The following is a 27230-nucleotide window of genomic DNA, read 5'->3' as shown; positions in this document are numbered from 1 at the left end:
CCAGCCTGGGCCAGGAGGTGGGGAGAAGGGCCCAAAAGTAAGGCTGCGTAGGCGGGACCACAAGGCACTTGCTTTATTGTTCCGGGACAGGGGACAATGGCAGGCCACCGAGGGGTCTGCTTGTGCCTCATATGAACCAACCTCAGGAGGTTCGTGTCACCCACAGGTCCCCCCCATAGGTTGAGGCTTTCGGTGGGGGCTGGGCTCTTGAGTAGGGCATGGCTAGCACCTGGGCCACACCCCCAGGCTCCAGGGGCATCCTTTGCATTTCCCGGGTCTGCCAAGCAGAGAGAGGGGGTCGTGGGAACTCCCCGCCAGCCCAGGCAGGCGTCCCCTCCCTGAACGTCCAGGCTGCCTGAGACAGCTGGAAGTCACTAGTAAGCTGGGACCTAAACTAAAAGGACCTCTTTGCAGAGGAGGGGTGGGCCTGGTGACCTGGAGGGGTGCTCCCTGCACCAGGACTGGGAGGACTCGCTCCCGTCTCCAAGGGCAAGGGCTTTTCCCAACACTCTGGGTCGGAATTGGGCTCAGTCAGGTCCCAGGGTGGAAGCTGCCCCTCTACCTGGGTGTAACCTGGGCACAGCTGGACAGAGTGGATGCTGAGGACGGCAGAGCCTGGCAGAGCCTCCTGGTGGGGGCAGGGGTGACCACAGACACCCTGGAGAGGAGTCTCTGTCTCCTCCTCCTTGCTGGGCTCTTGGGAGGAAGATGGGAGAATAAATACAGGGGCTTTGGGGAAGACCATGACTGGGGGCGGGGCCAGGCCTGCCAAGCACATGGATGTGGGCGTGGGGTTCCAGTGATTGCCCTGACCACAGCTTGAGGGCCCCATGCGCAGCTGTGCCAGGGCTCTCTGGGCCGGGGTGTCAAGTCTGGGGGTAGGTGTGTGAGCGGTGTGGATCTCAATGACCCTGGGCTGTGCCCAAGGGCTGAAGGTGGGTCAGTGTGAGCTGGGGGGCTGCTTTTTCTTCTTGCCTAGACAATGGCTCTTCAGGGGGCCCTGAGTGAGGCACTGGACTCCGCCCCCCTGCAGCAGAAATGAGTGAGGGGCAGCGTCCTAGGTGTTGTCCTCCACGGCCCCAGCCACCAGCTAACAAACTGAGTGGCATAGGGGCCGGGGTGTGTTCCTTCCTTGACCTTTAAGGTAAGCCCGATGTGGGCGACCAGCCGGGACGTCCAGGCCAGGCAGAGGCTAGAGCTGATGTCGGGTGGAGCTCACGCCAGAGCCAAGGGCTTGGAGCTGGGGCTGAGGTACATGGAAGGGCCAGCGGGGGCCGTGGGGGGTGTGGGCTCCAGCTCCATGAAGGCTGAGTAGAGGGTGGTGAGTTGCAGGTCTCCCAGGGCCCCGGAGCCCCCGCTGCCTGGTGGTGCCAAGTCGCCTGCCCCATTGCCTGTCTCTGCTAAACAGGGCCCTGGAGGGAAGCCGTGGGGTGGTGGTGGCGGCTGCGGCATCGAAGATGATGTCAGGGATGAGGTCACCAGTACCAGGGGGTCAAGGGCCAAGCTGTCGTCCTTCAGCTGTTCCCACAAGTTTCCTGGTTGGGGGAGAGAACAGGTGTCACCGGAAGGTACCGGAGAAGCCCTGACGGCCACCCCTCCCAACCCCAGCTCCTCACGGGTGGCAGAGAGCAGGCTGGGGGTGGCAAGGACTGGAAACTGACCCTGCCAGCAGCTGTGTGACCCCAGGCAGATGCTGAATCTCTCTGGCCCTCAGATTCCTCCTCCCATGTGGCATAGTCTGAAAGCCATAGATCCTGATGACCTCAGTGGTGAGGGCATTGGAGGGGGTCTGTGATTAGAGAAATGCCCACCGGAAGGGTTGATGCAAATGCTATTCTACCCAGGATTAGCCTGAGGGAACCCCCAGGAACTCCTCATGCTAGTTCCTGCCTAGACTCCCAAGGAAGTGGATCTCCAGCCCAGGCCAAGGATTTTCCCACCATGTACTGCTGGACTTGATGAAGGGGATGGACATATTTCCTTGGGCATCCTCCATGGAGCACAGCCAGGAAGCACACCTGACTCTGGGGAGAAAACAGTTCTGCACCTGATCCCTCTCTGTGTCATGCGACCTGCATAACATCAGGCTGGGGCCTGGGGCTCCTGCCCTGGGTATGGGGCCACAGGATCAGGAGGATTGCTTCAGCTGCCCGGACTCCATTCCTAACTCTCTTTCTGGCTGAGGGACGTTGAGTCTGTTCTCCCCATCTAGCAGGAGTTCCCCTGCCCAGGGCACACAGAGAGTCTGAGGCCTGGATCAGGAACACCTCTGAAACCTGCTGTGGCCAACACTGGGGCCTGGGGTTCACCAGAGTTTATTAGGGATTGAGGGCTTGGCTGCAAGCTGAGAAAGGCAGACAAGATGGCGTGGAATGAGACCCTGCCCCTGTACCCTGACCCCAAGTGCTCCAGGACCGTCCCACTCTGGGGTCTCGCCTTCCTGCCCTTCATTAGAAGATGAACTCTGATAGACGCAAGCGCTTCTGGGAATGTTCAGTCAGTCCCAGTCGAGAATGGAATAGAACACAGAGCCCTTTCCAGCCGAGCCAGAGCTGAGAGTGGCTTGAAGATGCGGTCAGCTGGAACATGTCCAGGGGTGCCAGGAGGAGGGCTGCAGGGGCAAGAGCGTTCCTCTTGGCCACTCCCAGCCCTCTGCTTTGGCCGACCATAAGCCAGCAGCTGGCAGGCTGCAGCCTGGAGACTTGGAGGGGCTGGGCCACACCGGCCGACCTGTCCCAACCCCCCCACTTCCCACCCCCTGCTCACCCTGGAAGTCGAAGTCGGTGAGAGAGGGGTTGATGGCATCCAGGTCAGTCCCGAGGTCTCCGTCTGGCAGGAGGGTGTCATGCACCGTCCTGGCTGGGGAAGGCTCAGCCAGAAGCTTGGTGCCGTGGCTGGGTGGGGTGTGGGCAGGTAGGGGTGAGTCCTGGGGGGTGCCTGGCTGGGCCCGCAGCTCAAGGTGCCCGTCTGGCTGTGGGAACAATGGCTGTGGGGGTCCAGGAGGGGCCAGGCCTGGTGAGAGGTGCGGGTATGTCGGCCCATAGCAGGAGGGCACGTGTCCCCCCAGTAGGTCTTGCAGGGGATTCTTGCCAGGAATGGGGCCCGGAGCTGGGTGGAGTGAGTGCAGCGGCGGAGGGAGCCCAGCGGTGGGTACCAGTGGCCGGATGGAGCTGGAGCCTGCCAGCCCAGGGGGAGGACAGCCCAGTAGCGGGGAGCCCAGCTTCTCCCTCTTGTCTCCAATGAGGCTGTCCAGCTCTTCTGTAAAGGCCCAAGAGAGGAGGAACACAGTGAGACCTCCCTCCCCCCAACCCTCCACAGCCTTGGGACCCTCAGGCCATTTCCTCCCCAGGAATTCTCTCTTTTTGGCTCACGAGTGCCTGGGTCCCTCCTGGCATGGCCCAGCAGCCTCACCTGGCTTGGCCATGCTTTTGCGCACAGCAATGGGGTCTTTCCGCTTCCACTTCTGTAGCTCCTCCTGCATCTTGTCGATCTTGGCCGGATTGAGGGCCCATAGGCAGCCCTTGCGAGAGGAACTGCCCGATTTGTTCTCCACCTTCTCGAAGCACTTGTTGAGGGAAAGGTTGTGACGGACAGAATTCTTCCAGCCATCAGGTGCCGTCTGCCAGAGCAGAGCAAAGCAAGAATTCAGGCTGCAGCAAGAGCCAGAGCTGGCTCAGGTCTGGGCTCTAGAACATTGCTTGGCCCCCTTCGGGCACAGAGCTGGCGCCCACTCTGGGCCTGTTGCCCTCTTTGGCACCCAGAATGTACTTGGTACCCTCAGTGGGGGGAATGGGGTGAGCAGGAACCTGGACCCCAAACTCTCCCTAAAATCTGCCTTTAATCCTACCCGCTTCCCTGGGGGGTGTAGGGTGATCCATACCACAGCCCCTGCTCCATGTGCCATCTGAAGTTGGGCCACTCTCAGCTGGGTGGTCAGGCCCATGCTGGACCCCTCTGGGAACAGGCAATTGGCTGCTCAGAGGTCTCCTGTGCCAGCTGCAGAAAGGGGCTTAGCAGGAGGCTCCATGAGAGGCACCCCTCCCCTGGGCCTCCTGTGGCCCCTCTGGGCCTGATTGGTAGAGGACAGGCCAGGTTGGAGGGTGTCTGGGTGTGTGCATGTGGCATGAATGTCCGTGGTCCACTGGGTGGGTGTATGTGGGGTGTGTGTTGTGAGCACGTGCCCACGTCCGCCCTAAGTGCCTCTCCCCTGTGCCAGCGGTGTCTCCTGTGAACGTGCATGGCTCTGTGTGAGAAAGTCTCTCGGGGTATGTGTGTGAGTACCCATGATTGTATGAGCGTGTAGGCGTGTGTGTTCGTGTGAGTGTGCCCAGGGGGTGTGCCCTGGTGGGGAGGCCGGCCCTCAGGCAGGAGGTGCTCGTGCCAACAGAATAAACACCCATTAGGAGGCCTGGTCATGCCACCAGTGCAGTAATTGTGCCCAGGGAGGGTTGTAAAAACCATTAGGCTGACTCAGTCGGGTGAGAGGCGGTGGTGGGGGTGCCAGTGGTGGGCCCCTGCCTCCCCCCGCCCCCAGCTCTGTTCCGCGCTCTGTGTCAGCCTTGAGCCCAGAGGGGCTGACTGAGGGCAGAGCACCTGCTCTGGCCGGGGTGGGGGGCTCCTTCCCCCTCAGCCCGTGGCCCTTCCTTTCAGCCCCAAGTCTCTGCTTAAGGAGGGGCGGCCACTCCCTCGTCCCCAGCTCACTTGCCCCGGGGAGAAGCCGAGCTGAATCACGCCCTGCAGAACCGGGCCCCGATGCCAGCGTCACTGCAAGCCGTTGGCAGGAGCTGCCAGAGCCTATCTTGGGGGCAGCTGGCGGGGAGGGGACTGGTGGTGACGACCCCCGTGGTTCCCAGGGTCACCGGGAGGGCTTCTGGAGCCACCGGAGCAGAAAGCTGGGGACCCACCTTCAGGTGCCAGGCAGCCTCCACAGGCAGCCAAAGCTCTGTCGCCCCATGGGCAGAGTTAATGGGCACTGGGGCTTTTATGGCCCCATAAATCCGTGACTTTGGGATGCCAGGGCAGCCCCCACCCCAGCCACTTCCTGTTTGGAAGAGGGATGGTCAGCACTAACAATTATGTCCAGTGGCCGGACACTTCCCTCGCCCCACGTCCCTGACTCATGCGGCTCTGGGACGCCCACATCAACTACCTTGGGCGTGACTGCTGTCCACCCCAGGTCCACTCTGCCCGGAAAAAAACAACCTGCAAATGGGAAGAGAGACCGAGGGCGCAGGGGACTTTTGAACTCATTCCTTAGGTGGGTTGGAGGGGAACTGTCGGAACGGAAGGATCTATGTGACAAGGGGTCCAACCTGACCATTTTGTAGATTGGGAAACTGAGACCCATGGAAGAAATCGCCTAGCCCTAAGTCATACAGGAGGCAGTGCCAGATCCCAGACTCCAACACTGTCCCCTAACCAAGGTGGACAAGGGTCCTGGCAGGGTCGGCCCATCGGGCTGGCCTCTCCAGCTGGGGCCTGTCCCATCCACACGAATGCTTCCCCTCTGAAGTCCAACGTAAACTCGGGGGTGAGGCAACTGGCTAAGAACAACAACGAGAACCACAAGAGAAAAAAGCTGTTAGACCTCTTCACTCTTCAGGCCCATAAAACAGGGATTACACGGCTCCCAGGAAAAATAATTAAGCCAGGAAGATGAGCTGCAGGGAGGGGCTTGGGGGCCAGGCTGGGAGTTGTCTGGGAGGGAGTGCTGAGAGCAGTGGGCGGAGCCCTCCATCCTCTTTCTGGGGCCTGGCTCCTTGAAGCCCTAGAGGAAGCCCCCAGAGCTGGAGGGGTCAGGAAGAGTTTGGCCCCCTGACACGCTGGGGGCTGGGGGCTGTCTGGATACAGGTTTTCCCCCTTCTCTTCTCCCTTCCAGAACCTCAGGCAACCAGCATTCCTGGCCAGACCACTCCACAATTTTGCCTACTCCTCAGGAGCACACACTGGCTGGCTGCCAATTACCCCTGTTTGGGACAACCCGGGAGATGGGGATGGAGGTGGTGGCAGGGGGAGGCTGGTGGTAGGAGGCTCCGGCTGGCAGGTGGAGCTGGGTTATGTGCAGCTCCTGCGCTCTGCCTGACCAGCAGATGAGACTGTAGCCATCAGAGTGCAGGTGCTAAAAGGCACGCACAAGCTCAGCTCGTCTGTTCTACAGCCGCCCCTCCGTGTCCGGCAGTGAGGGGCAGTGGATGGTCTGTGAAGCTAAACAGCTTGACCCGCTTGCTGTGTGACCTGGGGCAGATGGATCACCGTGTCTGATGGGTTTGTCCATCTAGGAAAGAGGGCACCTGTCCTGCCTCTAGGGTTGGAGGGGGAGGAGTTGGATCGAGGTCCCTGAAGCCCTTTTTGTGGATGACTGGAATTGGTCCTGTGCAGTGGTCGAGGGAGAGGGAGGTGAGCCAGCCAGTTCCCTGGGACACTCGGAGACTGGGAAGCCCACACCCTGGTCTCTGGCAGAACTGCAGCTCAGCCTGCTGCCCACAGAGGCAGATCCTAATCTCACCCTGGAAGGCACCTGTGTCACCTGGACTGACCAGCTCCGGCCCCAAGTCTGCAGCCCCACAGCATTCTGGGGGTAGGGATGGGGACAGAGTCTCCTGCCATTTCCAGCTTCCTCTCCCCATTTGGCTTGGGTGGCCATTCCCCGAAGCCTATCAGGGCTGACTTGTCCACCTTCTCCCAGCATAAGGTCTCCCTCCAGGCTGCTCTGCAACCTTGGGGCAGCCGCTTGCACTCTCTGTTCCCCACAAAGAGCGCCTGCTTTGGGACGTCTGTCCCTGTACTCGGGTAGGGGTGGGGCAAAGCCTTTCCCGGCCCAGCTTGTCCAGGACGTGGGGGCAGTGGGGTGCAGATGGAGCTCGCACTCACCTTGAAGTAAGGAAAGTGCTCCGTCATGAAGTTGTAGATCTCACTGACGGGAAGACTTCCAGTTTTACTGTTCTTCAGGGCCATGAAGATGAGGATGCTGAAGAGAGACAGAGAGCCCCTGAGAGCCCGGACCTCTGCCCAGATCCTGCGCCCGCCCGGGGTTGAGGTTGGAAGGAGAGGGCATGGGAGTGGAGCCTGGCATCAGGCATCACAGCTATGCAAGAGTCTTGTGGGCTGTGAGAAGCCCGGGATGCCCTCCTGGCTTAGTTGCTCGGTGGCTGTGTGACCTTGGGTGAGTGTCTGAACCTCTCTGAGCTGCAGTTTCCTGGGCTTTGAGTGGTCTGTGAGCCCCTGTGATGTGCCTGGCGTGCATCTACGCGCTCTTACTGAATCCTCCCAACAGTCCGGATTGCTGTCCTCCTGACCTTTTCCTTTTTTTTAATGATGAATAATCAGAGGCTCAGAGAGATTAAGTAACTCGCCTGAGGTTTCACAGCCAGTAAATTCCAGAGCCTGGCCTTGAACCCAGTTCTCCTGGACTGCAAGGCCCACCTGTGCTCCCTTCTGCACACCATCTTCCCTCCCACAAACCCCGTCTCGGTGCTCCTGACCGATGTTTAAGTGCCTCTTCCTCCCACTGAGCTCACATTGGCTGCAAACTTGACCTCCACCTGGGTCCTGGCACACATTAGGTCAAGGGTCACCACTGGCTGGATGAACGGAAGGCCAAATGGGAGGGTCTCCCAAACAGTCCGGGTGTTGCCAGCACTTAAAATCCTGCGCAGAGATGTGCCTCCAGATCCCACAAATGGTGGCCAGTGGAGACCCATCTGCCGCCCCCATCCCTCACTGGCTTGATGGAGAGCTTGGAGTGGGGCTTCTCTCTGCATCCAGAGAGAGAAGGGGAAGGCAGCCAGCATCCGCCCTGAGCTCTCAGCCGCAGGGCCCAGGAGCTTAGACCTCAGCAGGCTCGTCCCCAGGCCACCAGCATCTGCCCAGCTGAGCCAGACGGGACGCCCTGGGGTTGGATGAAAGCTCAGACTTGATCCAGTCTGTTCACCTGCTCCTTGCAGGAATCCTCTCTCCAGAACCCACTTCTACTTCCTGCCATTACCCTGGCACCCCAGGACTCCATGCCTCGGTTTCCCTAGGGGCCCTCCCTCCTTCCGCCCCAGGGATGCTGGGAAGGTACCTGTAGGAGTAGATGGGTTTGGGGAAGAGCGGCTGGTGCCCATCAGTGCCAGCCTGGGGTGCGATCCGCTGGTAGGGATAGTGTGACGAGCCCAGGTAGGGCACCGGGTAGCTGCCGCCACCTGGCGAGTACTGCAGAGGTCAAAGGGGCAGAGTGATCACCATGGTCCCCAGCCTTCCCGAGGACCGGGCGCCCCTCCCCTCCTTCACATAGGAGGGGACTTGAAAACGTTCACAGAAGGCGCAGTTGAGCGGTGACGCATGTTGTCCACAGACTGTCTGAAGCCCCTCCACATCCGGATTCTCCCAGCCCACGGCAGAGCATCCGAGGGGCTGGGGGAGATCCGGCCCAAGCTGTTCAGAATTGCAGAGACCTCAGAGCTGCCTCCCTCCTGCTTTCTCCTCTTGGCGCTTGCGGTGCCCTGTTGCCATGGTGATGGGAGGAGGGCCTGGCCCCTGGCACCTGGGCTGGTCCAAGGCTCCCTTACATCTCCTGGCAGAGCCAGGCCGGAAGTGGGATGTCCAGCCTAGGCGTTTGCTGGGCACTGCCACCTTTTACGAGTTTCAGTGGCTCTTTGAAAGAGCCGGTCATGGTGGTGGGCAGGTGGAGGTGGGAGGTGGTTTTACGGTGAAGGCGTGGCCGCGGTGCCAGGGACGGGGTTTTATGGAGGCAGGGGGCAGGAGACTCTCACTCCCCCAGCTGCTCCAGGCTGCAGTACTCTTTCCAGGTCACCAGAGACACTTAGTGCCTGAGTCACCCTCTCTCCAGGCTCCATAAAGCCCTGGGTGCGGCCATCTTGTTAGGGGAGGGGGTACAGACTACAGAGGGCATCAAAGCAGGGCTGGGCATGGTGAGGCCATTTGAGGACTGGTGGCCCCTCAGCCCTGCTGTAGCTCAGAGCTGGATGGGGCAGGCTGCCCCAGGGACACCTCCTACCCTGGGTCAGACAGTGAGCCTCAGGACAGCTTCAGCCAGTCCAGCCAGGCCACCTCGGGGCCAGGAGGACGTCCCCTTCCTGCGTCCCCTGTGCTTCCCTCCAAATCTTTCTTTCACTCACAAAGCAGGGCAGCTCGACCCCCCCACCCCTACCCCACCTTCTGCCTGCCTCCCTGACTTGGCCAAGATCAGGGCCAATGCCACAGAGCTGGGAGTAGAACCTGCTCCACAGGCAGGGCCTGTCTCGGTGCCAGGCTGCAGGTGGATGGAGCCGTGCACTGGGCAGTCACTTGCTCTGTCTTGCCCGGTGACTCTGGGAGCTGCCGGGCTGCTCTGGGGCTCTCTTCTTTCTCTTTTTTAAAAAGCTCCAGCGCATGCCAGTGTGGGGCAATTACTTGGCATCCTGTGCACTTGGGAGGAGCTGAAGCTGGGCAGTCGGGTGGGGAAGGGGGGAAGGCCAAAAATGATGGAGCTCGCTAATCCCCCACCTGGTGTGCACCCTCTTTAGGCTGAAGGGAAGTTTGAGGCCAAGGTCACATCTCAAGAGTGGGGCTGACCCAGGCAGGAGCCCACCACTCCCGCCTTGCTTGCCTTGTGTGCCGTACACCACACAGCCATTTCTGTTCTCTCTGCCCTGACTCCGTCCAGGATGGCTCCCCTCCTTCCTCCCTTCTGGGTTCACATTATGGGCCTGCCCCGGTCTCAGCCCCACTTTCTCTCTTATTTGAGACCTCTCGGGTCCTACCAGGAGCTCAGACAAGCCTTGCCTGCCCCCTGCCCTGGGTGGCCTTGCTACCTTCACCTGCGCATCCAGACGTGTGCATGTGTGCGCACACACACAGCACTCTGAACCCCCAGGGAAGCCTCCCACTTCCCCCAGACCCACCTGGTGGAATGGGGGCTGGGAGGGGCAGTACACGTGCTGCAGCGGGGGCTGGTAGCAGTACATCCCAGGGCCATTCTCCAGGGCCGGGGGCTTGAGCTTGACCTCTGAACCCTGCTGGAAGAGAAAGCAGATGAGCAGGTTGAGTCTTATTTTTCTCCCTTCCTCTTTCCTGTGTTCTGAACCTTACGCAAAAACTACTCCACCTCCCCCAAAGCTTATCCCTAGAGAAGGAACAGAAGACAGAGGAGGGCGAGGATTTTCGCAGAGGAGCTGAGCCAGTCAGCAGCGGAGCTGAGGCTGGAACTCAAAGTGCTCCCAGCCTCCCGCCCCACTGCAGGTGCGCAGCTGAGGCTGAGCTGTCCAGAGGAGTGGGAGAAGCTTGGCAATAGGCATGCGGAGGCTGGGGTAGGGCCCGAGATCTCTGTGAGGCCCACACATGGAGCTCTACTCTGGATAGGAACAGGAGGGTGTGCAGCTAGGTCCTGGAAGGCAGACCGGCTGAGAGAGGGGTGGGCTGCGCTTCCAGGGCTTCCTAGGGGCCTTGGGAAGCCAGCATCTGGGCCCCGAGGGGCCAATCAGCTGTGACCTCTCTCTGGGTGTGCCCTGGGGTTGCTGATGCCGAGATTGCCACAATCATAGAATCTCGGGCCTGGAAGGGCTGAGAGCGCCTGTGTCCAACCCCTTCATCTGACAGATGATGGGGCTGAGCCCAAGGAGGGGAAGCGATGTGCGCAAGGTAACCCAACAAGAGGCTCCGTGAGCTGTGGGTCCCCAGCCCCAGGCTCCTCTCCGCTGTGCAGGGGTAAATGTGTGGATTCAGAGCCCAGCCTCATCCTTCACAGGCCGGGGGGACACCTGGGGTAAGTCACTTGACGTCTACCAGCCTCAGTTTCCTCATCTGAAAAATGGGGCTGGTGGGAACTCCCTGGAGGGTTGTTGTGGAGATTAAATAGGGGCACTTTAAGAAAAGCAGCTGGAGGAATGACCAGGCGCTGGTGCTGAGTGGGCACTGGGGGCAGCAGCTGATCCGATGGGGCCCTCGCTGTGCTGCTGTCCTGTTCCAGGAACCTGAAGAGGAGCTGGCAAAGGGCTCCAGAACAGAGTCAGGTCCTGTCCTGGCTGCACCTGATGCATGGCCACCAGGGACTTTTGTGGGGACTGGGGAGGCAGGGGGAGCTTGGGTCTGGAATGTGCACCTGTTTGAAAGCAAGAGGTGAGGAGGGCAGGTGGGCATCAGCCTGGGCCAAACCCACTCCATCACTGCCTCAGGGACCTCCAGACCAGGGCTGAGAAGTGGGGGGAGTCAAGCTCTCCTTAACCTTCCTCTTCCCAAAGCAATAGGCGGGTCCTGTTAACCTGAATCTTCCAGGGGCTCAGAGGGGTCCAGTGATGTGTCAGAGATCACACGGCGGGGGCATGGCTTTGGAAGGACACGTGGGCCTTCCTGGTACTTTCAAGGTCTTTCCAGGGGAGCACGCAGGCCTTGTTCTGTGCAAAGCGTGGGGCCAGGAAGGGCCTCTTCAGTCCGCTCTCACTGCAGCTCTGAACCCTGATGCCGGAGCGGGTGACTGGGCCTCTCTGGCTCCTCCTAAACCCTTCCTCTCAGCCCCTGGGATGTTGCTGCGTCTGATGCTTGCATATGGCGGTTAGGGCTGCCTGGGCGTCCTCGCACTTAAGCAGAGAAGTCGTGCACTGGAATCCTGACTCAGGAACTTCTGGAGGTTGCCAGCATCCTTAGCCTGACCCGACTCCTCCACCTCGCTCCCTCATGCATGGGCCAAACCAGTATCGCCTCTCCATCAGCTGGAGGGCCCAGTACAAGGTTGAGAGGCCCCAACTCTCTGAGCCTGTGGCTTCCTTGTGCATGCTCATCTTGAGCAGGAAAGGTCTGGAAGGAGCAAGTGGGGAGTTTGAGCTCAGAGGACCCAAGACAGCTGGGAGAGGGATGCCCGCCGGCCGCTGGTACTCACCAGGACTTGGGGGCTGTGCTCCTGGCTTGGGTAGGGGAGCCCATTGCACCAGGCCTCTGCAGGGAAGCCAGGCAGGAAGGCCTCGGGCTCCCCCACATCCACCGGGATCTCCTCGAAGGCCTCCAGCGGCCCCGGGGTCTTAAAGGAGTGTCCTTGGAGGGCCAGTGCCGCCTGCGCCTCGGGGAAGACGTCCTCGTGGACATGCCGCTTGTACGGGTGGAAAGGCACGTGGCTGCCCTTGAGGAAGCGCCCGGGGCTGCTTGCTGGGCCCTCCTCAAAGCCGAAGCTGGGGTACTTGTCCGATGGTGAGAGCCGGAAGGGGCCCGGGCCGGGCCCGGGGGGGCAGTGGCCCTGGACTTGCTCGGGGCCCGGTGACGCAATGCTGGGGCTGTGCGGGGGCAGGGAGGGTGCCTCTTCTGGAGGGCCGTCGGGCATGAATGAGGAGCAGCTGAAGCCGGTGTGCTTCTGGGTGGACAGAGGGGAGACAGCCTGTGAGGGGCCGAGGGAGCAGGCCCCGGACTCTGCCGAGATGCTGCTCTGTGCTGGGGTAAGGGTCTGAGGCTGAGCTCTGGGTGCCCCTGCCTTTTGGGGGGGGGACACTGCTGTGACCCTGTGATGCCCCAAGTCTACTGAGACTGCACCCCTGTTCTGGGGAAGCCCCTCCCCCACTGAAGGGATGAGCAGAGGCCTGTGTCTGGACACTTCTGGGGCCTGGGGTCGGCGAGGACTTGTTTGCTGGTGGAAGGGACAGGCAGACTCTGGGAAGTCCCTGTATGGGGTGGGGACTGGTCCTCCTGTTCCCTGCACAGCCCTCAGGCCTTGGCCGAAGCCCAGACCTCGGTGCTGGGTACTTACACTCTGCGGGGCAGGGGAGCCCGGGAGGCCCGGCGCCTGCATGACGTCCCCTCGGGGCTCGCCCTCCAGCCTGGCGGAGCCCGGCAGTGAGACGTCAGACTGTGGCGGGAGGAGCGACACCATCACCCAGTCCTGGCCTCGAAGAAAGCCGGCTGTGATGAGAGTGAGGACCGACATCCAGGAGTGACCAATTCCAAGCCACCACCTCCGCCCACTCACCCCCACTCCCGGCCTGGGACCCTGCTCCAGCCGACAGAGAAAGAGAGATGAAGACACAGGTAGAGACAGAGGGGAAGGGAATCAAGGGGCGCCTTTGGATGAGGGGCTTGGCGGTCCCTGAGATTTGCCCCTGCAGAGTTCTGAACCAGTGTCCCCACGTTCCCAGCCAGACTCTGCCTCTGGCTCCTTCTGCTAGATCCCCTGTGTCTACAACAAAGGATAGGACTGGGTGACTCTGATTGGTGGTTGGGCAGGTCCCGAGAAGACCTGGGGAGCTGGGGGAACTGTAGCTGCATCAGGCCTGGGCTGGGGGCAATCCCCACAAAGCTGGTGACACAGCCCCCTGCAGAGGCTGGGACTATGTTGTGACTCCTAGTTCCTTAGCCTGGCTGGCATGATCACAGTGGGGACTGAGGACTCAAAGGGGTCCTAGGTCCTGGTGGCCCTGTGAGCCTGGCAGACAGTGGAGGTGCTCCCAGGCCCCCCTTTCTGTTTTCACTCACATCCTCCAAGCTCTGTGACCTGAAACTGCACAGGTCCCAGCCCCTTTCTGAGCTTTCAGACTCCCCCATGAGAAACCAAGGGCTTGGACCAGATGATTGATGCCCGTGAGCTTTTTCTGCTCAGACCTTCCAGGATGAAGGAGGACCCTGTCCTCAGCACCGTGGAGTGGCTAAGAGGACTCGGGGCACAAAGCCAGGCCCGGCCCTCCACACGAGCTGTGTCAGCAACGCTCTCTGCACTTCCACAGCGCGGTCTGCACAGCAGGGGGAGTGGTGGGACCTCCCTCGTAGGGACGCTGTGCGTGTTCAAGGAAAGCATGTCTGGAGTAGCGAGCACACTCTGCGGGGCACACATCGGTGCTCAGAACGGTGTGATGTGGCTCTTAGCAGGACGAGCCTCAGCCCCTTTTTTTTGCCAGCTGCTCTTGAATCCATTCCTCCCCCTGCCCCCGCAGTGGTCTCTGATAAGTGACCATTTGCTGAGGGCTTGCTCCAAGCTGGCCCCTGGGCAAATGGCTCGGGTGCTTTTTTTCTCACTGGTTCATCAGAACAAACCCCCGAGGAAGGCACGCTATGAACCCCACTGTCCAAAGACGGCAATTGAGGCGCAGAGGCCTTATGGGACTTGCCCAAGTCACACCAATGCTCGACAGGCTCGGGGTTCTAACTCAGATCTGGGTCCGCATACCCTCGTGGTTTCCTCAGGGTCAGGGTCAGGGTGGGATAGGTTGGGGGCCAGGCAGCAAGAAAAGCCTGAGACTTATGGTTATGCCTCCTGCACCCTCTTGAGCCAGAGCAGGTGCCCTGCCGCTCCCAATCATGCCGTTCAGGGAGCCCCGGGAGGGAGAGTTGGCCCTTAGACCCACAGTGCCCATCCAGAACACGGCACATCTTTGCTTGGTAAGTCATCGCCTTCCTTTGACAGAGGAGGTAGTGGGGGCCCAAAGTCCCACAGGGGCTCGGTGGCAGAGAAGGCTGCTGGGTGGGGTCCAGATGGGGGGCCTGGAGGGAGGCTCTCCCGCCCCTTTAAGAGTCCCTACAGCCCCATCTCAAGTCCCGGTGCCTGCACACTCGGCAATGCTAAATGTGGCGTGACTGGGAAGCGCCGAGCTGGCCGTAACAGGATACGGCAAGGGAGCAGGCATGGGGCCCGAGGTGTGGGGTAGCCCATCTCTGGCTCCGCATGACTGCCTGGGTCTGGCCCTTGCTCCCTGGACAGCTCCTCCTGGACTGCTTGGGCCTGCCTGCCACGCCTCGCCCCAGCCCAGCGCTGCCTTCCCGGGAGGGGGTGTCGTTGGCTTGGCGTCTTCCCAAGGCGTCCCCTGATCCTCCAGATGTAAGGCCAGGGCTCTTCCCCCTCCCCAGGAACTCGCTCACTGGAACCCGGAGAGGGCTGGTCACCCCCTCTCAAGGTAGCACAGTGGCGAAGAGTCAGGGTTTGCACTGGGACCCACCTGAGTTTTAAGTTGCAGTTTTGCCACTTTCTGGCTGCGACTTTGGACAAACTCTCTGAATCCCACTTTCCTCACCTGAGAAATGGGGCACACGTGGACCCACCTCCCAGACCACCGTGAAGATGAAGTCTGTGGGGGCACAGAAAATGTTCAAACAGGGGCTGGTGTTGTGGTACCGCCGCTTAAACCGCTGCTTGTGCTGCCAGTATCTCATGTTGGAGGGCTGGTTTGAGTCCCTGCTGCTCAGCTTCTGATCCAGCTCCCTGCTATTGTACCCAGAAAGGCTGTGGAAGATGGCCCAAGAGCTTGTGCCTTTGCCACCGATGTCAGAGACCAGGATGGAGCCCCTGGCCTAAACCTGGGTTGTTGCAGCCATCTGGGGAGTGAACCAGCAGATGGAAGTTCCCTCTGAGTTTTTCCCTTTCTCTCTGCCACTCTACCTTCCTTCCCTCCCTCCCTCCCTCCCTCCCTCCCTCCCTTCTTTCTTTCTTTCTTTCTTTCTTTCTTTCTTTCTTTCTTTCTTTCTTTCTTTCTTTCTTTCTTAAGATTTATTTATTTATTTGAAAGGCAGAGCTATCGAGAGGCAGAGAGAGAGGTCTTCCATATGCTGGTTCACGCCCCAGGTGGCCACATAACCAGAGCTAAGCTGATCCAGAGCCAGGAGCTTCTTCTGGGTCTCCCATGCAGGTGCAGGGGTCCAAGGACTTGGGCCATCTTCCACTGCTTTCCCAGGCCACAGCAGAGAGCTGGATCGGAGGTAGAGCAGCCAGGACACGAACCAGCGTCCATATGGATACTGGCACTACAGGCAGAGGCTTTATCCACTATGCCACAGTGCCAGCCCCAACTCTACTTTTCAAATTAATCAATCAGTCCTTAAAAAAAAAAACAAACAAAAACCACAAAGGCACAAAACCCCACATCGCCGTATATACACCTGCCCTCCATTACCCAGGTGTGGCTGGGCCAAGCAGCCTCTGGCTCCAGGCTCAACAGTTTCCCTAAAGCTCTCGCTTCTCCAGGCTGCGGGCCTGGGAAGGTTGACTGATGACCCACAGCCTCGTGGCCCTTCCTGCCTGCCCGGCCTTGGGCCCTCGCTCAGCCTAGCCGCAGGGGGCCCAGATGCAGCCCTGCTCCTTCAGAGACAGAACCTGAAGAGGCGCCCCCAGCCCTAGCGCCGGCCTGCATCCTCTCCTGAGGGCTTCAGCCGGAGGACCTCCTCCCTCCAGCCTCGTCCCAGCCCCTACTCCCCAGGCCATTATCTGTGGCCTGGCTGGGTCTTTGCATGTCATTAACTGAAGCCTTATTTCACAGCCATGACTGTCATACCCTGATGTTTGCCAAACCATCACCTTACCTCCTCCAAGGCCCCGGGGACAGGATTAGAACCAGAACTCTCCTTGGAGTTCAGAGACCTACCCCTTCCTTTGCACTGAGGAAACAGGACTGTCTCAGTGATGGCCCCTGAGGCAGTGGCCACAGCACCCCCGGGGGTCCCTCAGCTTGAGTTCCACCAATGAGGCCCAGAACAGAGGCGAAGAGACCACGGGGGGCCACAGGCAACCCTCAGCCAGCCACACTCAAAAGGGTCCTCCCGCCTCAGGGCAGTGGGGCTGGGCCGAGGGGCTCCAGTCCAGTGCACAGGGAAGGGCTCACTGTCGGGGCGGCGCCAGGTGGTTCTGGGTGGTTCTGCCCAGAACTCCTCTGAGCTGGCCAGCCCAGCTGCTGAGGCTGAATGGTCTCGAGTCAGGACTGGGTTTGCATCCCCACAACTGTGGGAATTTGGTTGGACAAGGTACTCCACTTCCTTCCCTGGGCCTCGTTTTCCTCGTCTGTAAACTGGGACTAATAATACATGCCCCTCTGGAGAATTAGATGAACGATTGCTTGTAAATAGCTGAACACATAGTTCGTGCTTAATAAATGATAGCTATTATTAATAATTAGCAGTGGGGCCGAGTTAATATCAGGCATGAGCTCTCTGGGGGAGAGGGAGGGGGAGCAGAGGGAACTCCCCTTTCCTGCCTCCGTCGCGCCGTCTCCTTGCCGTGACCCTCCCTCGCTGCCGAGGCTAGGCTGCTTTTCTCTAGGTGCTGGCCTCAGCGGTCACTCCAGCCTCTCCCCAGGGACTGGAGTGGAAGGGGAGTGGGGATGCTGTTGTCGCGGGTCTGTCGGGAGGCCTTCTGATGCCCCCAGTGTCCTGGAGCTGGCATCTGCATTCAGCAGGAATCCTTCACCGAAGCCTAACCTTTAGCCTATCTAGTTCAGGTTCAGGGAGCATGAGGGGGTGTGGGCCAGCTGTGGTCCAAGGTCAGAGGTCCAGTCAGCCCTCGTCCATCCCCAGATCACTTTGATGACCCATCACTTCCCGGGGGCTCCCCCAGCCCAAACAGGCCCTCTCCTGGGCCACAGCCAGGGCTCTCCCTGCTGGACTGTGCCCTGAGGTCCTCGGCTGTCGTCTACAGAACATTCCACAGTCTACTCTGCACTTCGATGTCTGCCATCTCACCCCGTGGGGCGAGGGAGCCAGTGGGGGCTGCTCTCCTCTCAGTTCCACGTCTGCTGCAGTCAGTCCGCATCAGCCATGATGACAGTGTTTGCTCACGGAGCTTAGTGAATAACTGCAAACCAGAGTCTTAAGAACTGCACAAGTGGGCCAGTGTGTGGCCCAGCAGGTTAAGCTGCTACCTGCAATGCCTGAATCCCATACGAACGCTTGTTGGAGTTCTGGCTGCTCCACTTCTGATCCAGCTCCCTGCTAATGCGCCTGGGAAAGCAGTGCAAGGTGGCCCGAGTGCTTTGACCCCTGCACCCATGTGGGAGACCCGAATGGAGTTCCTGGCTCCTGGCTTCAGCCTGGCCCAGCTCTGGCTGTTGCAGCCATTTGGAAGATGGAAGGTCTCCATCTCTCTGTCTCTCCCACTCTGTCTCTGTCACTCTGCCTCTCAAATAAGTAAAATAAATCTTAAAAACAGAAAAAAAAGGATTGGTAAACATTCACCAGCACAGCACTGGCAGGGGGCAAGGCTATTGACCCCATTTTCCAGGGGAGAAAATCGAGGCCCCTGAAGGAGGAAACGTCACCCCAGAGCCACACAGCTGCAGACCGGCGACTCCACCACACTGCAGGGGCTGCCCCGGCAGAGCGCCCACGCCTGCGTCTGCATTCTCTCCCCTTTTCCCGCAATCCACACGCAATGGGGCTGTCGGACAGGGGTTGGAAAAAGCAGACCACAAAGTAATGACCCCCTGGCCTGGGGAGCAGAGAGGCCTGGAACAAAGCTGCCTGCAATGCCCAACAGGGCAGCACTGCCCACCCCCTGCCCTTTGCAGAGCCAGGCCTGAGTCCCTCTGCCCTTCGACCCCTCCCCCCATCTCTCTGAGACCCTCTCCCTGGATCCTCAGGATTCCTGCCGAAGGGGTCAGAAGTCGGGCAGGGCCAGGGAACATCCTATTTGCTGTATGTGTGACCTTGGACAAGGCGCTCCTCCTTTCTGGACTTCAGTTTTGCTATGAGGGACTGGGACCATTTGCATCTTCGTGTGCTGACGCTGTCCCTGTGGCGGTGTAGACGGTGCATGGAGCTTGCCAGCTGGGCCCTCATCCCTGCTCTACCTCCAGGAAAGGCTTCCTTGAGGAAATCCTCAAGGGGACCAGGAACAGCTGGGTAAATTATACCCCAGGAGGAAGGTGCTGTGTGTTGACTCCCATTTTACAGATCAGGAAAACTGAGGCTCAGACTGCCCACGTTCACTCAGCTAGTAAATTGTGCTCCCCAGGATTCAGATCCAAGCTTCAAAGCCAGAATACTTAACCACTACACCAAATAGCCCCACCTTGGGCACACCTCAGCTGCTTTGCTCACGCCTGGAAGGTGGGTGGGGGGCAAAGTTGAAGGTTTCCTTGGGAGGGTCTGTCCCTGTGTCTCCTGCAGGCAGCTGAATCACAGAGTGAAGGCAGGCCTGGGGCACGGAGGGCTCCTGCAGGGCTCCCTCCATGCCCCGCGTGCCCCTCCCACCCCCTGCCTCCTGCCCCTTTATGAGCCAGGTGGAGCCGGCTCAGTTCCGCCTTAATGGTTTCTGTTGCCGGCTGCGGCAGCTTGTTTTACGAGGGGTGGGGCTGTGCCCAGTGCTCGCCTGCAGCCCCACCCCGGGCTCCGCCTGGCCGGCTGGACTGCCAGGAGGGGTCCCCTGGAACAGCTCGAGGGGTGGCCAGGAAGGGCGTGGGGCTGAGCCCAAGGTTTGGGCACCCCACGATATTCAGGATCCCCTCTTTGGCAACTCAGACCCCAACTCCCCTCCTCCCATCAGGGCCAGGGGTTTGGAGGGCAACAACCTGGCGCCTCAGGCTCTTGCCTCGGCCTGGGCTTCAGGAAATGGGTCAGCAGCCCCTGCCTGGAGAACTGACCACAGTGCTTTGAGAAGCAGGTGGGGACAGAATGGGCGGGGGACAGAGTGGGGAGAACAAAGGACCAGAAGCAGCCACAGCCCCGCGGGATGCTCTCCTCAAATGTGCGCCACTGACACCTGCGGCTGACTCATTCCTGGCCCTCACACCCGTCTCTGCTGAAGCCACCCCGGCCTTCCCTGCCGCTGGAAACCTGGGCCTAGAACATCACAGAGGGCCCATCCTCGGCAAGCCCTGGTGCCATCCTTTCTGGGCTGGCCTGGAAGTTCCTTCCGGTAGCTATCTTTAATTCTTATAATCCCAATCCTCTGGCCCTGTCCTCCCCAACATTCACCAGGGCACCCTCCAGAGGCTATTTCTGGGCCAGAGACTCGTCCCTCCTCCAGGGAAGGTCCCAGCTCTGCTGCACCCGACTCCATCCGCTTCCTGTTCTCTGACTCCCCTTTGCCCAGCACTCCATCCTTTCCTCCAGCCCCAAGCATCTCTGCGCATCTTCCCATCTCTCCACCCCCTGTCCACTCCCTGCCACTCAGCCCTGGCCCAAAAGGAACAGAAACTAAGCACTCACAGTGGGTTCTGGGCCATGGCCACCATCACAGCTCCTGGGAGTCATTCAGCCAGCAGCTCCCCAATAGCCTCCATCGAGGTATAAATACTCCCACACATCTGGACCGGCCCCTTGCCCCAGGGCTGGGGCGGGGCTGCTTCCCCAGGCCAGGCAGGCAGGTCACGTGCCCATAAATGCCACAGGACCACAGGCTCTTCCCAGCAGCCCTGATCTCTCTAGGCGGATGAGTGGATGGACTGATGGACGGATGGGTGGATGGGTGGGTGGGTGGGTGGATAGAAGTATAGATGGAATGGTGAACACACAGATGAACAGGCGGATGAATGGAGACATCAATGGATGGAAGACGAATGTTCAGGGGAATGGATGGATGTCCTAGACCTACCCGTGGAGGCCTGTTTTGTAGATGGAATAAAAGGATGTTTGGTTTCAAAGAATCAAGAAATGCTACCCCTCAAAGCTCCCATTCCCCCTTTCGGAGATAAACCCACTACAGCCCCTTCTCTTCTCTGCCGGGTTCTCGTGCTCCTTAGGTTTCCTTTCCAGAAACCTCCCACCCAAACCCTCCAGGCCCCCGGGGATCTTCTGCCTTTAGTCTCGGGGGTCATCCTTTCCTTCCTCTGCCCAGCTGCCCACTCTGGAGTCCGCGCTCTGGGGCTGTGAACCTGCCCTCAGATCCTGCTCCCAGAAGCAAGGCCAGCTTGCTCCCCAGGGTTAGCGTGTTCCGTGTGCGTGAGGTGGGGCGGGGGCAGGGAGGAGGCACTTGCAAATCTAAGTACATGAAACGCTTAGATGGGCAGCCTGGGGAGACCTCTCCCATGGATTTCGAAGACGTGACTGGATCTGGTAGTAAGAACTTGCTGGCAAAATTCGAGGTGCACAGGGTGACCTGGAACTATTAGGGACCTGACTGGAGCGCTGTACTTCATCCCTGCTTTATTCTGGGGGTGGGGGAGCAGTGTGCAGGAAGCCGTGGTTCGAGGTCGTGGACACTGATTTCCTCAAATCCTCAATCTGACTAGCTTGAAAGAAGTGAAGGGATGGATGACAGGATGAGGAACGATTGCAGGACCAGGAGACTTTCTCATAGATTACGAAAAACATCCTTGCTACAAGCTTCCGCCAGCCACACTGGTTGAAGCTGATGAAGAACCAGGGCAAGGAATAGCACCCTTTAGGGCTGGGTCTCCGCGGAAGTCCCGCCCCCACGCTGAAGTCACTCACGGGTGAGTCTGGTGGTCCCGCCTCCGCCCCCCACTCCTGTGGGCTGCACTGGTAGCTGACTGCGGAGGTGATTGGCTGTAGGCAGTGATTGGCAGCTGAGGCTGTGTGAGGAAGCCAGCTGGGAGGCTTCCTCACCTGGACTTATCCAAGAAGACTGTTCAGGTACCAGATTTCTCCTCCTCTTTACCCGGAGCCCGGCTGACCGAGGACCCCAGAGGGGCCTCTCCTAGCCCTGCCATCAGTGTGGGCTCCTCCCAGGAAGAACCTCATTTTCGTCTTCACAGAAGGGGAGCCTTCTCCTTGCCCTGTGCGCCCCAGCTGAGTGGAAGCCGGTGGTGTGAGGCAACGCAGTACCTCCAGGGCTGGTGCTCCTGCCTCCTCCCTCGGGTCCCGGGGCCTGTGGGGCTCAGGAGAGGAAGGGGTCTGCGCGGGAGCTTCTCCCCTTCCCGGGGGTGCTCCCCGCGCCAGTGGCTCACGTCCCAGCGGGTGGGTGGACGCCCTCTTGGCCTGCCCACCTCAGTAGGGGCACGGGATGCCCTGGATCCCACCATCCCTTGGGCCGGGGCTTCTCATTTCTGTATGTCATTACCAGGACTGCTCATTATTACCAATCTATTATTAGGGGTATTATTTCTGCCAGCACTGCTAATAACGCGGATCTGGTGGTAGAAGACAAAAACATGCCGGTGCCCCTCCCCTTCCCCGCCATTCAACACAGAGGCCAGGCTGGTGCTTACCTGCCTGAACTGCCTAAACCTTGGAGGGAGAAGTGCACTTGGAGGCCCCCCCACCGCGACCTCTCTCCATTTGACAGGTGGGGAAGGGATTGTTCCCTGGGATGCAGGTGCCTGGGCTGTGTGATGCTGGCCCTGACTCTGCCCTTGGAGGGGTGCAGGCTCTGGGGGTGTTCCCCTGGGCCCATCCAGCTCCTTGGGTCTTGCCCTCACCTCTTTCTCTCCCTTGCCACTACATTCTTCTGGGCTTGGCATTGCTAGCTCAAAGAACTTTCTTCCCCAAATCCTTCTCACCTCTGGCAGATTGGACATGCTTGGGGGAAGGCCCAAAAGGCGTAGTCACCTCTCGAGAGCCTGGTGGGGCCCAGTGTGGGCTCCAGGAACCCCTCCCCGGGGAGCTGGAGAGCACTGCCCACCATGGGGGGTGAACACTGCTGCAGTCACTCGGACCCCGTCGGTGGTGGGGGTGGGGAGTGCTTAGTGCAGAGTCTGATGAGTGGGTTTTCTGATCACATATCACAGTGATGTGTGTGTGTGTGTGTGTGTGCATCCTATACCTTCCAACGCCAGCGGGATGGTACAGTCTGGGACATGGCTGTGGAATTTACAAGTGTAGGTGGGATCTCCAACTGTCTCTAGGCAATCTGGTTCCCGGGACACGCCCCATTCTCTCTCTCTCTCTCTCTCTGTGTATGTGTGTGTGCGGGCAAGCATGGGTGCACACCCAGGCTGGCTGTCGTTTGCCAGAAGCAGTAGTTTCTGGCCGGGGGAGCCCTGAAGACCCCCGAAAGGTGTGAGGACGGGACTGAAGTTGCCTGCCCATGCACCCTCCCATGAGTCTGGGGGATGGAGGGTTAGGGTCAGAGCCTCTGGGGGCATCCGGTGGGGGGGGGGTCTTGGGAGTGTCCACCCCCTAGAACTTCCAGAGTAGCTGTGAGAGCATGGGTTCCCTTTCCTCTGTGACTCACAGCAGGCTCTCAAGTCAAGTTCCCTGAGACATCACGATTCAGCTAATTCTCGTCCTGGTCCCATTAATCTGAGCTGACTAAGCAAGAACCACAGGCGGGGTAGAGACCCACAGATGCCCATGACGGCCAGCTGCAGTCATTCTCTTTGTTTTAGGCTCTGTCCATCTCCTTGCCCTGGCCTAAGCAGATCAGTCCTGCCCCTACCCTCTGGCTTTGGGGCCCTCTGGGCAGGTGTGTCCACCCTACCCCCTACACCCACAATGTGGAGGTTCTGTCTGAACACCAGACCTCAGCCGGTCTTGTTGCGCTGGGACTGTTTCACTGAGGCCCAGATGGGGTGAGGGAACGGAGGGCTTCTCCTGGGATGACCCCATCCAATCTCTTGGCCCCAGGAGCTCAGCTCTGGGCTTTCCCTCAGCCCTCAAAAAATATGCAGGACCTACCAGGACCTGGTGGGGGCGCTGGTGAGGGGAAGTGTTGGACTGTGTGGTTAGGGAGAGCTCCATGCTGGGCAGGTGGGGATGGTATGGGATGTGGGATGGGGATGGGAAGAAGGAGGAGCTGCGGAGGGGGGCACGAGGAGGATGTGCTTGTGGAGAGCAAAGAACTGGGACTTGGGATGAGGAGCCGTAGGAAGAGGGCTGAGCTGGGATTGACCAAGGGAGTGGGGATAGGGTTGGGCTGGGAAGGAGACGTAGATGGGGCAGAAGGGTGAGGTTGGAGATGGGCACAGGTTGGAGGAAGGGGCAGGGGATGGGGCAGGATGAGCCTGGGAAGACAGCTTATTCAGGGGCCATGGGGTGGATGCCTCTGGGATGCTGTCCCCCAGGGTCATCCTGTGCTTCCCCTGCTCTGGGCATGTCGCCAGCCACCCCACCCAGCCCAGATCAATGTCACCTCTCCACTCAGGAAACCACCTACTGTGGTCACCCAGTCCAACGCTGGCTTCAAATGCCAGCAAGTCTCTCCGTCCCTCTCGCCGCGGAAGCCGGCCTTGGCCTATGAAGTGCCCCTGTCGCCCCAGCTGTGGGCTCTTCCGCTCCTTGCTGTTCACAAGCTCCCAGGACATTTCAGCGTGACTCAGGGATAGTCCCTGGCAGTCCCGGTTCTGCTGCTCCATGCAGACCAGGACCAAACAGTGCTGGAAGGATGGAGGCTACACAGCAGGAAGGACTTCCAGGCTGGGCAGGGTGGAGCGCCCAGGGGAAGCGAGGCTCCATTGCTTTCTTAGGGGGCAGATGGGCCTCTCTGTGGGGGCTGCGCAAAGCTCTCCCAGGGGCAAAGGGTGGCACAGGGCGAGAGGCAGGTGTCAGTGGGGGACTTTTCCCCTTGCCTAACTTCCCCAGGCTTCTGGACCAAGGCGTTGTGTTGGAGGCAGTGTGGGGCTCGTGTGTGGATGAGACAAAGATGGGGAGCAGGGAGGCGCCCCAAACCCCTAGTCTTTCTCTCTCTTTGCTGAGACCCGCCTTTCCAGAGGATTCTGAGGTTCCCTGAGCCCCTGGGAAATAAAGTCCCCTGAGAACTCCCTGACATTCCTGGGAGAACAGGTTCCTGGCTCTGGGAGGTGAGCGAGGCGCCGGGCCTGGGGGGGCAGCATGCCTGGGCAGGCCTCGGAGCCGGGAGCTGAGCCGCATGGGCGGGGCGGGGCGGGGCGGGGAGCAGGGAGGACTTGTGCCTCTCCCCGCAGCACCTTCGTCCCTGAGGATTCCCAACCTGGGGCAGCCCCCATCCCCGACACCTCCCCAGGGCCCAGGCTGGCCCACCTGAGCCCCCTCACAGAGTCACGCGGGAAAAGGGCCAGGACAGTAGGTGCTGCCTTCCCACTGCCCTTCTGCTGCCTGCAGCCACGTGTCAGGAGGTGACCGAGATGGTGACCAGGACCAGGCCTAAGTGGACGGGCCTGGAGTGCCATGCTACCCTCCCCAGCCTGCCCCTGGGTCGGCCCAGATGAGCCAGGGCTCATCAGCGGAGGAAGAGTAGGCTAGAGGACAGGTAGAGCTGCCCCCTGCAGCAGTAGAGACTTCAGAGAGACTCCAGGAAGGACTCAAGACTGAGGGAGCCGACCGAGTTTCCTCTTTCAGGGATTAGGAAAACAAGGAGGGAGCAGCCCTGGCTGACCAGCGCTGAGCAGGGCGTGGAGAGCCCAGGAGACTTCTCCCAGCGAGGAGCTCCGCCAGGTCCCGTCCCACTGACCAGCTGGGCTTGCCACCACCACATCCAGACCTGTGTCCCCACACCTGCGGGTGCAGGGAGCAGGCGAACACGCCCACTTGTTCGAGTCTGTTGTTAATTCCATGTGCTTCTCTGGACACTTGGGGAGGGCCGGGGGACTCCGTGGGGAATGCCAGAAGCTTATCTGACCAGGCAGGGCGTGGGGACGAGCCCCGAGAGCAGGAGGGGCTTCCTGCCGCGTGAGTCCTTTCCCTGACTGGGGGCCTTCATTCTTGGGCTTCAGGGGTCCCGACCCCTGCCTGTCCTAGGTCTCTCCAGCAGTCCTCTTTGCCTTAGGGGTCTCGTGGGAGAGAAATGTCCCTCAACCTGGGGCAGACGCTGCCTCCAGCTCAGCATCAGCCCCTGGCCGCAGCACCTGTTTGCCACCTGCTGCTTCTCTGCCAGGTGCACCATCTCCTTTCTGCAACCCTGGCCTCCCCGCTGGCCCAGGCATCTAGACCCCGGCCCAGGGGATTCCTGGATGCATCCACACCTTCAGCACCACACAGCCCCCCGAGCTGGGCTGACCCCTCTCCTCGAGGAAAGCCACAGCTAGGCTGGCCGTGTGCCTCCCCGTCTTTCAACTCTAGCTGTCTCGTTCTAGCCCTCTGAGTCCTCTCTTTTTCCCGGCACAGAATGGGTAAGCACATCCCCTCCTCCCCCACACAGAGATATACACCCCAAATCCAACAGCACAACCGGAGAGAGGACCCATGCTGCAGCAAGAGGTCTGGAAGTTGGACAGCTTGGGACAGGAGCAAGAGGGAGGGCCGGGAGATGTCCCCATGGGTCGCCAGGCACTCACCCCAATCCCGAGTCACCCTTGAACTGCAGAAGAAGCCGAAGAGCACCCAGGTGCTCTCAGTCACCCCTGAGGCTGTTAAAAGGACAGCCCCCTCCCCAGGCCCTGGCCCAACCCTGCTGGCTTCCACGGCTGACTTGGGCCAGGTCTCTTCTTACCTGCTCAGTGAAGCAGGTCGGCGTGGGGGCCAGGGTCTGGGGGGCCGGGAGCTCCGTCCGTCTGTCAGTCCGTCAGCTCGGCTATCCTGGGTCTGTGCTGACATCAGGTGAGGGGAGGCAGCTGCTGGGTGAGCCAATAATTATGATATCAGCTTCCCCTTGCCCTGAGGGGCTGCTGCCAAAAACGGGGAGAAGAGAAAGGTGACTAAGAAGCTCGTTTGCTCCCTGGCTCTTGTTTGACAGGTACCGGCTCCTGTGCCCGCCCCGGCCACACCCCGGCCCCCCAACCCCTCCCTCCTCCTGCGCGAGCCCAGGCCCCTTGTCCCTGCCAGCGGGCATGGCCTGTGGCTTATGGAGGACGGAGTTGTCCTGCAGCCCCCACCTGCACCCCAGAACGGGGACGCCAGCCCCCCACGGGTGGGGCACAGGCCTGCCGAGGCACGCACACGTGTGTCAGAAGAACCCGGCTGCCACATGTGTGTTCAGGGAGCTGGCAAGGAGGTTCCGGGAGCCACAGCGAGTGGCGGCCCTGGGTTTTCTGAGGCCTGACACAGATGGGTGGTGATCAGGACCCCACAAGGGCCAAGCAGCAGCACAGGTTGGCTGGGACGGCCCACGGGATCTGGCCTCTGCCTGTCTCTCCACAACCCCCCTGTACCTTCAGAGCATCTCCTTTCTCCTTGTGTGTGGGGTGCATGTTCCTACAGGTGTCCCTCCCTGGGTCTGTGCTTTTGTCCCCTGGGCTGGTGTGCATCTGCATCTCTGTGTGGGTCCCTGTCCTTGCACCCACGCATCTGTGTGCATGTCTGCTGTGGGCCAGCAGGCTGCCCCGTGTATGTGCCTGAGCAGTTGTGTGGGTAGGCAGGGGGCTTCTGGGACCTGGGCTGGGAACCCACAGCTGTTCTCTGTGTTCTGGAGATGAAAAAGGAACCAGGGAGGTTGTAGCCCTCGCTGTGGCCTCCTGGAGTTCACACTGAGTGTGGAAGGCCTGGGGAACCCTAGGGATTGGTCCCCACTGGTTCCATGTCGGCTTCCGCCTGGTGCCTGTCCCTTTCCCTGCCAGCCCTCCTGCTGCAGCCCCAGACCCTGTCTCCACCTCCCGCTCCCTGCTTCCTTTTTCATCTTCCTTGCCCTACCCCTGTCCCCTGTTCCCAGCCATCCTTCTTCCCCTCCATCTCTCTCACCCCTGCCTTGACTACTATGTCCTTTCATGCGCCTGTTCCTTCCTGGAGTAATTGGTTCCAGGGAGTTGGTGGTACAACTACTGGCCCGA

At 60.2% G+C, this 27230-nt stretch overlaps 1 protein-coding gene across 4 annotated transcripts; it reads right to left on the bottom strand.

Annotated features, from left to right (window-relative positions):
- Window positions 1-57: 57 nt before the first annotated feature.
- Window positions 58-26192, bottom strand: FOXN1 (forkhead box N1). Of its 4 annotated transcripts, none has more exons than XM_008271035.5 (9): window positions 25958-26192; window positions 12710-12861; window positions 11855-12319; window positions 9885-9998; window positions 8063-8193; window positions 6871-6967; window positions 3412-3619; window positions 2767-3258; window positions 58-1535 (listed from the first exon to the last, which is right to left on the bottom strand). In XM_008271035.5, exons 2-9 carry the CDS (start codon window positions 12830-12832, stop codon window positions 1216-1218), a joined length of 1950 nt encoding a protein of 649 aa, XP_008269257.3. In that variant the 5' UTR covers window positions 12833-12861; window positions 25958-26192; the 3' UTR covers window positions 58-1215. The 4 variants fall into 4 exon arrangements, with proteins under 4 accessions (XP_008269257.3, XP_051681390.3, XP_089173606.1 ...); XM_051825430.3 differs by having other exon boundaries at window positions 12710-12841; XM_089317480.1 differs by lacking the exon at window positions 25958-26192 and having other exon boundaries at window positions 12710-13022.
- Window positions 26193-27230: the final 1038 nt, after the last annotated feature.

The sequence above is a fragment of the Oryctolagus cuniculus genome, chromosome 17, assembly GCF_051225735.1.
Source record: "Oryctolagus cuniculus isolate XC-2025 breed Fujian yellow rabbit chromosome 17, ASM5122573v1, whole genome shotgun sequence".
Taxonomy (NCBI): Eukaryota; Metazoa; Chordata; class Mammalia; order Lagomorpha; family Leporidae; genus Oryctolagus; species Oryctolagus cuniculus.
Note: the sequence above shows the minus strand (reverse complement) of the source record. Positions and strands in the feature narration are given on the sequence as shown.